The sequence below is a fragment of the Mastigoproctus giganteus genome, chromosome 1, assembly GCF_048544385.1.
Source record: "Mastigoproctus giganteus isolate SK-2022 chromosome 1, ASM4854438v1, whole genome shotgun sequence".
NCBI classification, from domain to species: domain Eukaryota; kingdom Metazoa; phylum Arthropoda; class Arachnida; order Uropygi; family Thelyphonidae; genus Mastigoproctus; species Mastigoproctus giganteus.
This window is the reverse complement of record NC_143575.1, coordinates 39,982,159-39,995,108: the sequence shown is the minus strand read 5'-3', so window position 1 is coordinate 39,995,108 and position 12,950 is coordinate 39,982,159. Positions and strand designations below refer to the sequence as shown.

At 39.0% G+C, this 12,950-nt stretch overlaps 1 protein-coding gene across 1 annotated transcript in view; it reads left to right on the top strand.

Annotated features, from left to right (window-relative positions):
• The first annotated feature begins 6,366 nt into the window (after positions 1-6,366).
• The window catches only part of LOC150090729 (fibroblast growth factor 1-like), a 29,489-nt gene continuing 22,905 nt past the window's right edge, over positions 6,367-12,950 (top strand). The window contains exon 1 of the mRNA XM_090379740.1: positions 6,367-6,575. Coding sequence (XP_090235866.1) covers positions 6,522-6,575 — 54 coding nt within the window. The 5' untranslated portion in view covers positions 6,367-6,521. The remainder of the gene's footprint in view (positions 6,576-12,950) is intronic.

Sequence of the window (12,950 nt, the reverse complement as noted above, 5' to 3'; positions counted from 1 at the left end):
GAGAAAAAATCTATGGTAAGGTGGATTTGGGATTTCTACAGTCAGTACTGTTTAGAAGAAAAGTAATGCCAAGGATGAAAAAGAAAAACTAAGTTTTTTTTTATGCAGAGGAAGCAATATATATGATGTGCTTATTACCAAGAGAGATTAGAAGTTAGGGTAATCCCCAATAGAGATATGTGCTCTTTTCTAGAAATTTGAGGATGAAGCCATTGAAGATGAGCATAGGAGCAACAGACTTTTTTGAGAGAAATAAGACAGAAATGAGTTTTAGAATTACTGAAATTAACTAGGTTATCTTTGCCCCATTGGCGAATTACCTGAAAATCGGCATTAAAGGACTCGGTGGTAGAGATTCGAGAAGTTGAAACTGTTTGTGCAGAGCAAAGTGCGCTGTGGGCTGCTTCACCAACTATCCAAAGGGAGAGCGGTCACCTGAATTGGTTTCACCACCGATCCAGCAAACAACGCAAGCACTGAGAAGAGGCACCTAACAAAATACCTGCTGAAAACCTGGCAGGCCAGACGGTCCAATTCCACTAAAGGAGCCATAACACGAAAATTCTTCCCGGACATACAACAGATATACCCAAGTCAACCTGCGTGGTTCGCTCCAGGCCTCCATACCACCTTTCTCCTTATGGGACATAGTTCCTTCAGGAGGAAACTACGATTTTCGTCTCACAGAATCACAGCAGAGTCACTGCGGAGAAGAAGAAACCTGGGACCACCTCATACATGAAAGTCCTATCTACAAGGACCTGCACCTCATCCTCATGACAAGGACCCACTTCGCACTCAACAACCAAGAACAGCTCGTGCTGCAGAACGACGAACACTACCGCGCTTTCACACTCTTTGCACAGGAGCTCTTTTCAAGACAAAAACTCTCCCACGACCATAGAAACATAGACTGACACCTCGTAGAGTTACAGGCATGGCTTCTCAGCAAATCTACAAGTCTACATTGATAAACCCAAAATCCTTCAAACTCAGCGACTCTCAAAAAAGGAAAAGGAAGGAAAGAAAGAGAATATGATGAGGAAGAGGAAGAAAAAGCAATGAAAATATTCTGACAGCGAAACCTGGACGAGACTCTCCCACGCTTGACACATTCTGGAAGAGCTTAGTGAGTACAGAAAACTCGCCCCTGCTCTGGCTCTACCCACGACCCCTTAGCAACTTGCTGCCAACACGCTTTTTTGGCGATCAGGACCGGGTACCTTGTCTGGCTTACCTTTTTTTTCCCTTCCCCGGCGGTGTTGGGGGGGAGGGAGACACTTTTCTGTCTCCTCTCTTCCTCTCCCCTCTTTTCTTCTCTTGGTGGGGCATGGGGCCTGCCCCACTGCCTCCTCTATCGCCCCCTCCCAGTCTTCAGTCTCCCCATCTACTATATCTAAACCATTAGCGGACATCCCACACGTCAAAATTCAAAATTTCAAACTCGAACCGCTTACCTCTCGGCCAAATCAAATTCCAGCGATTTCCCCCTACCTTTTTTTTTCCATAGGCCCTAGCTACTGAAATCTCAGGAACTAAGTTGGCAGTGCCTGCCAGAATAAAAATTTCCAACTACTGGGTACCTGGTCTTTTTTTTTTTATGTGAACCCCAAACACGAGAGGTATTAGAATCTATAGTACTTAGTACCGTGCTTGGGTTAGGGTTGAAGGAGAAGTATGGGAGGAAGGAGATGCTGGAAACTTTGCTCTAGAGACTAAACATGGGTTTCACCACTTCAAGCCTCCAATAAGCAAAGTAGTGGTCTGCCTCCATGAGGCGAAGTGTAGGCAACAGGTTACACTTCGCCTCATGGAGGCCGTTTAGCCGCTAGGCCCAGCAGGGGGGGGGGTCTAGCGGCTAAACGGCCAGATGAACGACGATACACAACATTACACATATACACTGGTGTTAAAAGAAAGTGCATCACCCCTTAAAATTGTAATTGTGGTCCGAATAACGTAAGTATATGGCAATATTTCTTAGAGATTGCATCAGATAAGATTGACACGCGTAGATGACGTAATATCGCATCAGCTGTTACTTTCAGCTATATAAGCACGCTCTGCTAGAGTTGCAGTCATTCCTTGCTTGTGTCAGGATGACGAATTACAAGCAGTTGACGCCAGCAAGAAAGAGTGCTATAGTTGCTTTACGTGAGGATGTTCTTCCTGTCATATTACTTATAGAGTGTCTTGTAATCAGTCGACAGTGAGTAGATTTCTTTCTAAACTCAAGAAAACTGGTTCGGCTGATAGGGAAAAAGGAACCGGACGCAAACCAGTCTCTACGCCAAAACAGGACCGCGTTTTGAAGGGCTTATGCCTTAAAAACCGTAAAGCTTCTTCGTCTAAGCTGAAAAGAGAATGGGAAGAACATACAGGAGTGGTAGCAAGTGCAGTAACAGTCAGAAGCCTCCTCTTCAAAAATGGACTTGTAGCCCGTCGTCGAAAGAAGAAGTCTCTCCTCCCACAAAAAATGAAAATGGCCCGATTAATTTGGTGTAAGGAGCATGTCAAATGGACGCCCGTGATGATGGGAGACAAACGATTCGCCATAGACTTGGTGAAGAATACCATCCAGACTGTATGGTGTCTACAGTGAAATTCCCTACCATCCAAATGACATGGGGGTGCATTTCGTATTACGGAGTAGGTCACCTGCAGTTTATAAAAGGTTCCGTAAATGCCAATGGATACCTGGCTATACTGAAAGGAAAATTGCTGCCAACCATTAGAGACCATTTCAACCTGCCAAGTAACTGCATCTTTCAGGCCGATTCTGCTCCTTGTCATCGGGCGAAAAGCGTAAGTAGGCACTTTACTTTAGCTTCATTTCTGCATTAGAGGTTCGTGTGTTTACAGTAGTGTGTTTACATTTGTTACAGGTGAAAAAATGGTTGGAAGAACGGTCCATTACAACTGCTAGCTGGCCAGGAAACAACCCAGACCTGAATACTATAAAGAACTGTTGGCATTGTGTGGAATCTGCAGTTGCCAGAAAGCAACCAAAGACCCTTCGTGAACTTCAGGGAGCCATAATTCGTGTTTGGAACCACGAACTATCAGTTAATTATCTTCAGAAATTGATCTTGTCAACGCCTCGACGGTGCGTTGCTGTCATCAAGGCCAGAGGCGGTTCAACTAAATATCAGTTTGCACCTGGTGAACTTTTCATTTTGTTTTCCATTTAAAATGATAAGCTGAAGCAAACTGAGGGCTTCTGATAACATTTCAGCCATAATTGTCACGTTTAGCAAAACTGTTGTATAAAGGTTGCAAATGCTCATTTTGGAATATTTTGAGAGCACCTGTCAAATATTACTTAGCTTTGCCTTAGCTATTAATAAATATCTTTTGTTTATAATTTTATTTGTGATGCTAGTCATTAAAGTAACATACCATCGCGAAAAAGGATTAGAAATTTGAAATTTCTAGGTGATGCACTTTCTTTGAAACCCAATGTACATTATCCATACATTTTTAAATCTCTGGCCTTCCCAACGAACTGGTACACCAACAATGAAAGCAACACGGAGATGGAGGAACCCCTAATACACTTTAGTACAGTTTCTCAGCCAGGACTGGCTGAGAAACATTCTGCCATCACCTGCAGCGAGTGGCCGGAAAGAAAACTGGCTACCCAACTGCAAAAAAAGGATGGCAGTCCGTAAGATGTGAGCTTGTTCAGAAGGTAGGACCACGTCATATTGAAGCAGCGTGATCCGTTCTGGTGGCAGCTAAGTTTTAATGCAGCAAAATGAAGGGCCTTGCACTTGGGGAACAGCAACCCTAAAATATATTATTTTTTTTTTTTATTTTTTTTTTTTTTAATGAAAACCCCAAACACGAAAGGTATCAAAATCTATAGTACTTAGTACCGTGCATTGGTTGAAGGAGAAGTATGGGAGGAGGGGGATGCCGGAAACTTTGCTCTAGAGACTAAACATGGGTTTCACCACTTCAAGCCTCCAATAAGCAAAGTGGTGGTATTTCACCGGTTGATGGAAGTCATCTACCACATACACTTGGTGGGGATGAATGAAAAAAGCAGAGGAAGAAAGGGATCTGGAAGTTACAGTATGGAAAGATATGAAATTTTCGGAGTAGTGTAAACAGGCGGCCAGGAAAGCCCATGGTATCCTATTGATGATTTATCGACCATTATCCTGTAGAGATAGGAAGGTCATAATCCACTGTAAAAGGCAATTGTAAGACGGCATTTTAAATACTGTGTCCAAGTATGGAGACATCTGAAAAATGACACTGAGCTTCTTGAAAGGGCCCAAAGACGGCAAACTCGTATAGTGAGATGGGCAAAAGGGCAACCGTACGAGGGAAGACTGATTATGTGAGCTTCAGAGCTTGGCACCCAGGCACCTCAAAGGGGACCTGACTGAGATTTATAAGACTCTGAGAGGGAGGTTAGTGAAATGAATGAAGGAGGAATTTTCACTCTTATAATGAATTCTAGAATGAGAGGCCATAAATTCAAATTGCAGGGAAAGAGGTTTAGACTAGATTGTAGAAGTTTTCTCTTTTAGCAAGCGAGTCGTCGATTACTGAAACAAGTTGCCTCCGTGGGTAGCTGAGGCTGACAGGTTTAAGAAATTCAACATGTCAGTCTCTTTGGATTTCTGGATCGTTGACCTTCATGAGGAGAGAAGTGTATAATTTGTTGTTTCGCATCTTCTTTTTTTTTTTTTTTTGGCCGGTGCATCAAAAGCCCGTGGATTCCTTGCACTATTTGGCTAATACTAATAATACTGGTCGTTGCCCATCCTGCCAAACTTCAGATTTCAGCAAACTTTGACAATCACTGTAAATTCTTGACGAGGATGTACAGGGCAGGTTTTAAACTTATAAGCCATTTAACACAAAGGTGAAAAGAAGCTGAAGCATTCCATCAGCTTTCTTAAAACACCGATCTAGAAGTTAAACATCCACAAGAAACGTAAAGTGATTACAGTATGATCAGTACAGAAGAAATTTGTACAGGGTAATTCACTTTTCATGCAATTCAAATTGTACGTGTTAATTTATCATTGACAACTTTAAGGAATCGATTCTAACTGATACAGTAGCAGCACTGGTCATCACCAGATGTTCAACAGTTGTTGCTGTCCTATGTTAGCTTTCAGTCACTAACCAGTAGTTCGTTTAAAACAAAGGTAGCACGTCATTTTTTTTCCAGGCACAGTGGTGTTCATAACTGAACATCCATAATTTTTATCTTTCGGACCAGTCAAAAGGGGTGCTATATTCTAACAAGCTTCACACATCGGAAGAATTAAAAGTCAATAGTGAATTAGAAATTTCAACGATAACTATTTAAACACTAAGTCAAGCCTCATCAGAGAAATGAGTATTAAGAGTGAGAAGATGATATAAAGAGTTTGTGCTTACGTTTGGAAAGAGGACCCTTTCAATATTTATTATAATTTCTATTATAATTATGTTTATAATAACAATAATTGGCATATAACTTATTGTAACCTGCTATATTTATAATAATTAAAATAAAACTGAAAACGTATTACGGGTTCTGCGTGTTGTATCATCTACTAGAAGAGTTTACGACGTGGAAGAATTAGTAAAAACTAAATGTAATAAACCTGTCCAAACCTGTCCCTTATCCAAACCGGTCCTGTACCATATAAGGTACAGGACCGGTTTGGATAAGACAATTGCGCAAATAGTAAAAAAAAAAAAAAAAAAAGGAAAAGAAAAACTTCCCAGAGGTGAGAGTACGTTTAGTGTACTAAACGTAGATGAAGGCATTAAAATTGGTGACAAATTATCAAATAGCCAATAATACGTATTATCTGCAGAAGAGTAGCGCGCTACGGGCGACTGATGATAGCATCCAATTATTACATAACTCTTGCGCTATCAGTGGGTGCGGTGTGTGTGAGAGAGGAAGGGGCAAATAATCGAAGGCTAAAAATACCTGAATACTTAAGAGTTAAGAAGAAGAAAAAAATCTTAGAAAAATGCCAATTTTAAATATCGTATGAACAAAGGCGGCAATACTTCCGCCTTAAATCAATCTCTTTCGTTGACAATGTAAACTGCAGTTGAAAGTTGGTTCTTATAGACAACTATTTCACTCCGGCTCTTTATTTGCTTGTTTTCCCTTAATTATCAATAATTATGTGCGCACGCGTCTTCTGTGCGTGTTTTTTTTTTTTCTTTTTTTTAACACGAAAGAAATTACATTGGATGGAGACGCCCATTGGTACAAGTTTTCGGTTCGCCGGCTCTTTCGTAGATGTGACGCAGCTTTGCTAAAAGTTGCGCAAGAGGTCGTTATCGGCGTCAAGACAGTTGTGTGGGAAATTTTATTGCGTTTTAAGATGTGAACACGTGTGTATCTTTAGTAGCCTCCACCAAAATTAAATTGAGTACAACAAGAAGAGTGACTTTAAACTGTCTTAATTAAACAAACGGTTAAATAGAGAGTAGGTGGGTAAGGATACTTAAATATTTCGTCATGCACAAAAATGCACTGAAAACCTTCCAGTATGAATGACGACAACTACGATCAGCAGTTCCAGGATGAAGAACAGCAATGGGAGGTAAGCCGCACATGTGATGTATAAATGAATCGCTTCCATTTTTAGATTTAAATACTAAAGATTTGTATCTTTACATTTAACTTAAATAATGAAAAAATGCTTAAAGTTAGCTGAGGTTGTCAATCCATACTCACTTAAATAGCGCATACGAAAGGTGAGGAGGGGGTTCTTCAAATTGCTCCTTTTCTTCCAAAATAATAAGACAAGCAAGTAATTTTAGTTATTTTCTTTTTCCAACAAATAAGTCAAAGCTTTTTAAATGAAATCTATGAAAAAGCGAGCCATTTTATTTAATATAAAGACTAAATGTGATGTAGTGTATATAAAGTCCTCGATGAAACACTTCATTAACTGGTGAAAATAACTGAAGAAAATTCCTTGTGGTCCGCCAAATCTCATTTACTGTACAGCATAAACTAACCAAAATTCTTTTGTACTTCAGTATTCATTTTTCTCTCTTGAGAAAATCCATTATTGTATATATTCAGCCGAAGTGTACACTTAACACTGTTCCGCCCCATTCATGCTACACACTCAAAAATTCGATAACACTTTCAGTACAAAAGGTGTTCTGAAAGTGTTATGGACTTATAAGGTTATCGCAATTGTAATAATGCCTGTACTTCCGCATACGACGATAAGAAACCTTGTAGGCCCATCATCGTTTACCTGTTCCGCCCACTTACTTACCATTGGAATTCTCATTTATAGTAAAAATCCGTTACTCAAGTTTGAGTAATGCGGGATGCTACAAAGCTTTCCAGAGGTATCTCCCAGCCGGTTCTCACCGGTTCTACCGAACCGATTGTTAACATTTTAGAGAAATACTATTGCTATTACACTGTACTTTTCTGATTCTAAAAGAATAACTGAAGCGATCTAGTTATTAAAAAAGTATCTAGATAACATTTCTACATAAATGTCCCTCTGGGCTGCCACTGAGTACCAAAAAGTTGAAGTTCAAATCATTTCCCGTTCTTTAAATTATGGAATACCTTTTGTGAAAATTTTTTGCTAATCCGATGAAATCTGATACTGTATATCAGGGGTGGCCAACGAGTCGATCGCGGATTTAATTTCGGTCGATCACGATTTTAAATATAGTCATCCCACGATTTGTGCATCTTGTGCAATGTAATTTTTGAGATGGTAGATCGCAGCACATTTTGAAGGAAAAACGTAGATCGCATCACAAATTAAGTAGGCCACTCCTGCTGTATGTTAACAATGCCTTTCACGTGTTAGCTTAGCCAGGGCCGCGTCAAACAAAAAAAAAAAAAAAAAAAAAATGCCACCTCTCTATACTGCTACATAAAAAGGTTCCAGTAATATTGTATTCATTTTGTCGCCACCCCACTGTATGATAAGGTCCCCCTGATACTATTCTGAAAGCTGGCCGGAGGCTAAAAATGTAGCCTCTAAATGTAGTAAGTGTAGTCACTTACATGCCTAAGAATTCAGTTTGATAAGCAGAGAATTGGAGACGAAGTTGTGGAGTGATATTGGCTTCAAACAGAATATACAGAATTTTCTTGTAGAACTACTTATCTGACTTCAGAGCTATATGCACGATAAGCTGTATCAAGTTTCTGTCAACGATGCTGTTTCCAATATCTTTTCTTTAATGAAGGGTGTCCCTTAAGGCTCCGCCCTGAGCCCATTATTATTTAATATAAATATCAATGATATAACCACATATTTTGAGACATCCATAAACTACTGTCTTATGCAGATGATATTAAGCTCTACGTAGCTGTTTCCCCCCCAGGCTGCAGTGCACTTTACTCAACCAGACACTCAACAATGGGCTTGCGACAATAACCTCTCTCTCAAACGTATCAAAATGCACTGTGGAAACCTATGCGGATTCTAGAAATAAAAAGATCTTTCATCCTTACGAAATTAAAAATCAATTCATTACACATAAATCCTATCATGAGGAATTAGGGGTGTATTCCTCCAATGCCTCTTTCGTTCCTCCTATTTTGGAAGCTTTTAAGAAGACGTATAAGGTTCTTGGATTCATCAAGAGATTCACTTATACGTTCAATAATGCAGTGTTTACTAAATATTTACTTGTCGCAACAGTTTGCCGATTCTTTAATATGCTGTTCTTATATGGGCCCAGAACAGCAAAACATTTGCTAAAGAGTGGGAAAATCGATCCGCCAATGCAGGTCCCCTGTCATCCCATTTTGCATTCTTGAAATGCCAAACAACAGGAGGTTGGGAATAGCCATGAGATAAAGGCTCCATTGGAGAAGAGACAATCACCAAGTTATGATCTGAGGTGCCTAAAGGACCATTCACTTCGACCGTGTACTTAGAAGGGTTGTTTGTGAGAAATAGATCAAGCGTGTTGACTGTACGGTTAGGATTGTCCGGTATTCTGGTAAGTAAATGAACAATCTTTGCGAGGTCATTAGTAATTGCAAAAGCCTCAGCATCTCGACCAGACGGGACGGTGTGACTAGAAAACCGAAGCCAGCTGGAGTTGTGAACATTAAAATCACCAAGAAAAATGACCTCACTGTAAGGAAAGTTGGACTAGAGAAAGTCAAGTTGCAAATACAGGAAGTCAAAAAGCTCCAAGTGATTAGTGGAGTTGGGAGAACGGTAAAGACAACAGATGAATTTGACACAATGAGGTAGAGAGATTTTAAGCCAGAGAAAATCGAAAAGTGGAGATTCCAAATTACCAAGTCTCTGACAGTTAATATCAGAACGGACATATGCACAAGTACACCTTTGAGGCGAAAGAAATCATACAGCGAATAATTTGGGCAACTGAGATGAGCAATAGTTGAATAAACCGATAACTGAGATTCTGTCAGAAAAAGTACATGAGGTTTGGCAGACTGCAAGTGGAAATGAACATCATTGAGATTATAACTGAGACAACGTATATTTGTGAAATGAACTAGGAAGTGTTTGGGAGGTTTAGATCTTTTAGCAGATAAGTTTACTCTATTAGTTTGACAATTCATGGTGTATCCAATAGTAAGAAAAATTAGGGGGGACAGGCTGTATGAAGTAATGAAATTTCTGGATATGGCATACACATGGTAAGAATATACCCAGATCCTTGACATAACGTGGCCTCGACAATGACCCGCGCATACACACTACTCGGACTCCCTCCAGTCACTATCTGGCAGAGTAGAGGTAGCAAGATTATACACTAGCTGATCCGGAAGCCTCCTAGAGAGTTACCAATAGGTTCGGTCCGGTATACTAACTAGCGGCCGGCCTGCGAACACCATTTTAGAGCTCTACTCTCGAAATGTAAGGAAGATTGGATCTCACCATGATGTTCATCATAACGTCAAAAGTCATCAGTCATACTGCATGATGGAAGAGATGGGGAAGGATTGACCGGAACTTAGCTCTAGAGACTAAACATGGGTTCCACCACTTCAAGCCTCCAATAAGCAAAGTGGTGGTATTACACCGGTTGATGAGAGTCATCAACCGGTGACTCTCATCAAGTTATAATTTGTTATAACATGTTAGAATTTGTAACATGTTAGAGCTGATCTCAACAACGTTCATATTGTATAGGCTAACCTGTTTATAGAGTTTTATTCTTAATTTGAGATAAAACTTCGAAGGGTTTAGAAGAATGTTATTTATTTATTTATTATTATTTTATTTTATTTATTTAATATATATATTTTTTATTTTTATTAAGTCAAAGGGAGAGAAAGAAAATCGAAATAAAACTGAGGTTGTGAGCTCTCAAAGAATGGATTATTAACTTTATAAGGTTTCAGATCATCTGCAAGCAGTTGTCACTTGATATCGGGAGACTGAAATCTGGAAAGCAAATCATTTATCCTTTAGATGAAAGACAAATCATTCAAATAAACAGAAGAGACCCTAAAGGAGACGCCGTGTGATACAATAAAAGGAACTGAAGCCATACCAACAGATAAATAATTACTAACCGGCTGGTAAAGTATATTCAGTAATAAGAAACATACACCATAGGTAGCAAGTTTAAAGAGAACACCAAGATGAACATGATCAAATGCATCAGAAATATGGAGAAATAACGAATGTTTACTGTTATCAAGGTATGAAGTGGATATACAGGCAGTTCTCGCTTTACGAGTTTTTTTTCCCCCAAGTATCAAGTATCAACAAAATCGAAAATATGAACATTAATTGCAAAAAATGAATGTTAAACATTCATAAATACCGCATTCCAAACCACGTGCGTAGCTATGCAATAAGTGTATCCCGCTTTACGATATTAAATCAGTTCCAGAGACACCATCGTATCGTTAAAATATCGCAATGTGAACCCAATAACGCGTTGGTTTTTTTTGTAATTCGTTTCAAGATCTCGGAAGTTGATATTTTCGCTGTATAACTAAGCTATTTATCTCTCTCTCTAAAATGTCATTATTAAGATCACGCTCGTGACCTTAAGGCCATATAAAAGGTTGTGAGCGTGATTTGTAAATTGTATTAGTTACCAATTCAAATCATTAAAATGCGCTACACTTTCATCGTTTTCATATGTTCCGTTATAAGAATCAGTTTTAAACGCCTTCATGATATTTTTCTAAAGCACATTTCTGGAGGTCACGACCATAAAACAATAAAAACAATTTGGACTTTCCAGTTTATTGGGCTTTTCTGTTACTGGAAGCAATTATAAACGGGTAGTAAATGCAATCTTCTTGCATTTGCGAAAATACCGATAGCAAGAATTGTGGTTTTTTTTACGTTATTATGGTGAAATGTGTTTTCCCTTTACTGAAATCTTGAATCGTATAAAAAACACAAATAAATTTTCAGAATCTTCTCTTCATTCCTATTTTTAAGCTTCGCAAACTTGTTATTCCGAGCAAATCGTGTTAGTTGCAATTTGTGCGTTCCGTTAAAAATGCTTATGCATGCAATCGTGAAATTTATAATTAAAAGAGAAGATTATCTTGGAAACAAACGCCTCTTGAAACATTTCTGAAGAAGACGACTCCTTGTGCAAAAAACCAACGAGTGCCGAGCCAATAATGAGTGATCAACGAGTGTGCATTTAGTCGATGATGACGAAGAATAAACATTCTTTAACATTTGTTAGTCGTAAATAATTTCTCTATTATTATAATTTGCTTGATTTTACAGGCTGTTTTCATTTCTTTCGATAAATCAATCATTGTTTAAACATAAACTAATTTCATTGTTGAGAACGTAACCCCTATTTTAACATTATTTCTATGGGAAATAAATTCTCGCTTTACGAGTTTTCGCTTTACGGACGCGCTCTAGGAACGAATTAACTGGTAAAGTCGAGAACTACCTGTACTGTATAGGACGATACTGGAGAGAGAGAGAGAGAGAAGAATTTTAAGAATACCTGAACATTGCTTAAAGAGAGAGAGAGAGAGAGAGAGAGAGAGAGAGAGAGAGAGAGAGAGAGAGAGAGAGATATAAGAAGAGTGTCTGAACTGGGGGTAGTAGAATCCGGTGTTGTTAAAATAATTTGAACGATACCGGAGCTTGTCGCTCATATCCGCATGTACAATATGTGGGTACAAGTATTTCACGGGCCGATTTGCAAGTTGTTGTAGGCGCCTCCGTAGCTAGGTGGGAAGAAGCAGCAGTGCGTAGCACACACTTCTTGATTAGACCGGGTTTCGAGCCCATTACCACCAAATACGGAGGATGCGGAAAGGTCAGGGAATGACTACCGCATATCCCCGGAGCAATATGGCCTTAGTTGCTAATGCTCCTAAAAACCAAATAACAAACAACAAAGCATGTTGTTGTTGGATTGAAAAACCCTTCATAATTAATGGGGAGGAAACTCTACTCCCTTTGCCTGATATCGACTAACTACAGCCTCGATTTAAGAAGACCTTACAAATTCCTCCAGTCTTCGACGGAAATCGAACTCAGACCTCTCCAAACGAGTGGCACACGTCCTCGCTTCAGGTGTCTAAAAGTTACTTCTTATTCTTTCTTTTCTGTTTACTGGAAGCGATTGAAAGACAAAGGATTCTATACGTGGGCGTCAAGAGAAGGAACTTTCACACCTGGATTTCAGACATTATTGTTTATTGGTAAAAAATAAGGTAATTTATGCAATATTGACCTTCATCATGCAGTTCTCTCCCCATTAATAAAAAAACTAGCAATATTCATATTGTCTAGAGACTTTAGACTCAGATGAATATTTTGAGACCAATGCTTAAAGAATAACCAGAAAAATTTAAAATTAAGAGTACTCCTGAAAAATTAATAAAAAGAATCCATGCGAAAAATAAAGGTTCATTAATGATTTACTTTTGTTCCAAATTTAACATTTATTTTGCAGTAAATGAAAGAAGACACTTCCAGTCTGCTTAACACAATAAAGAAAATATT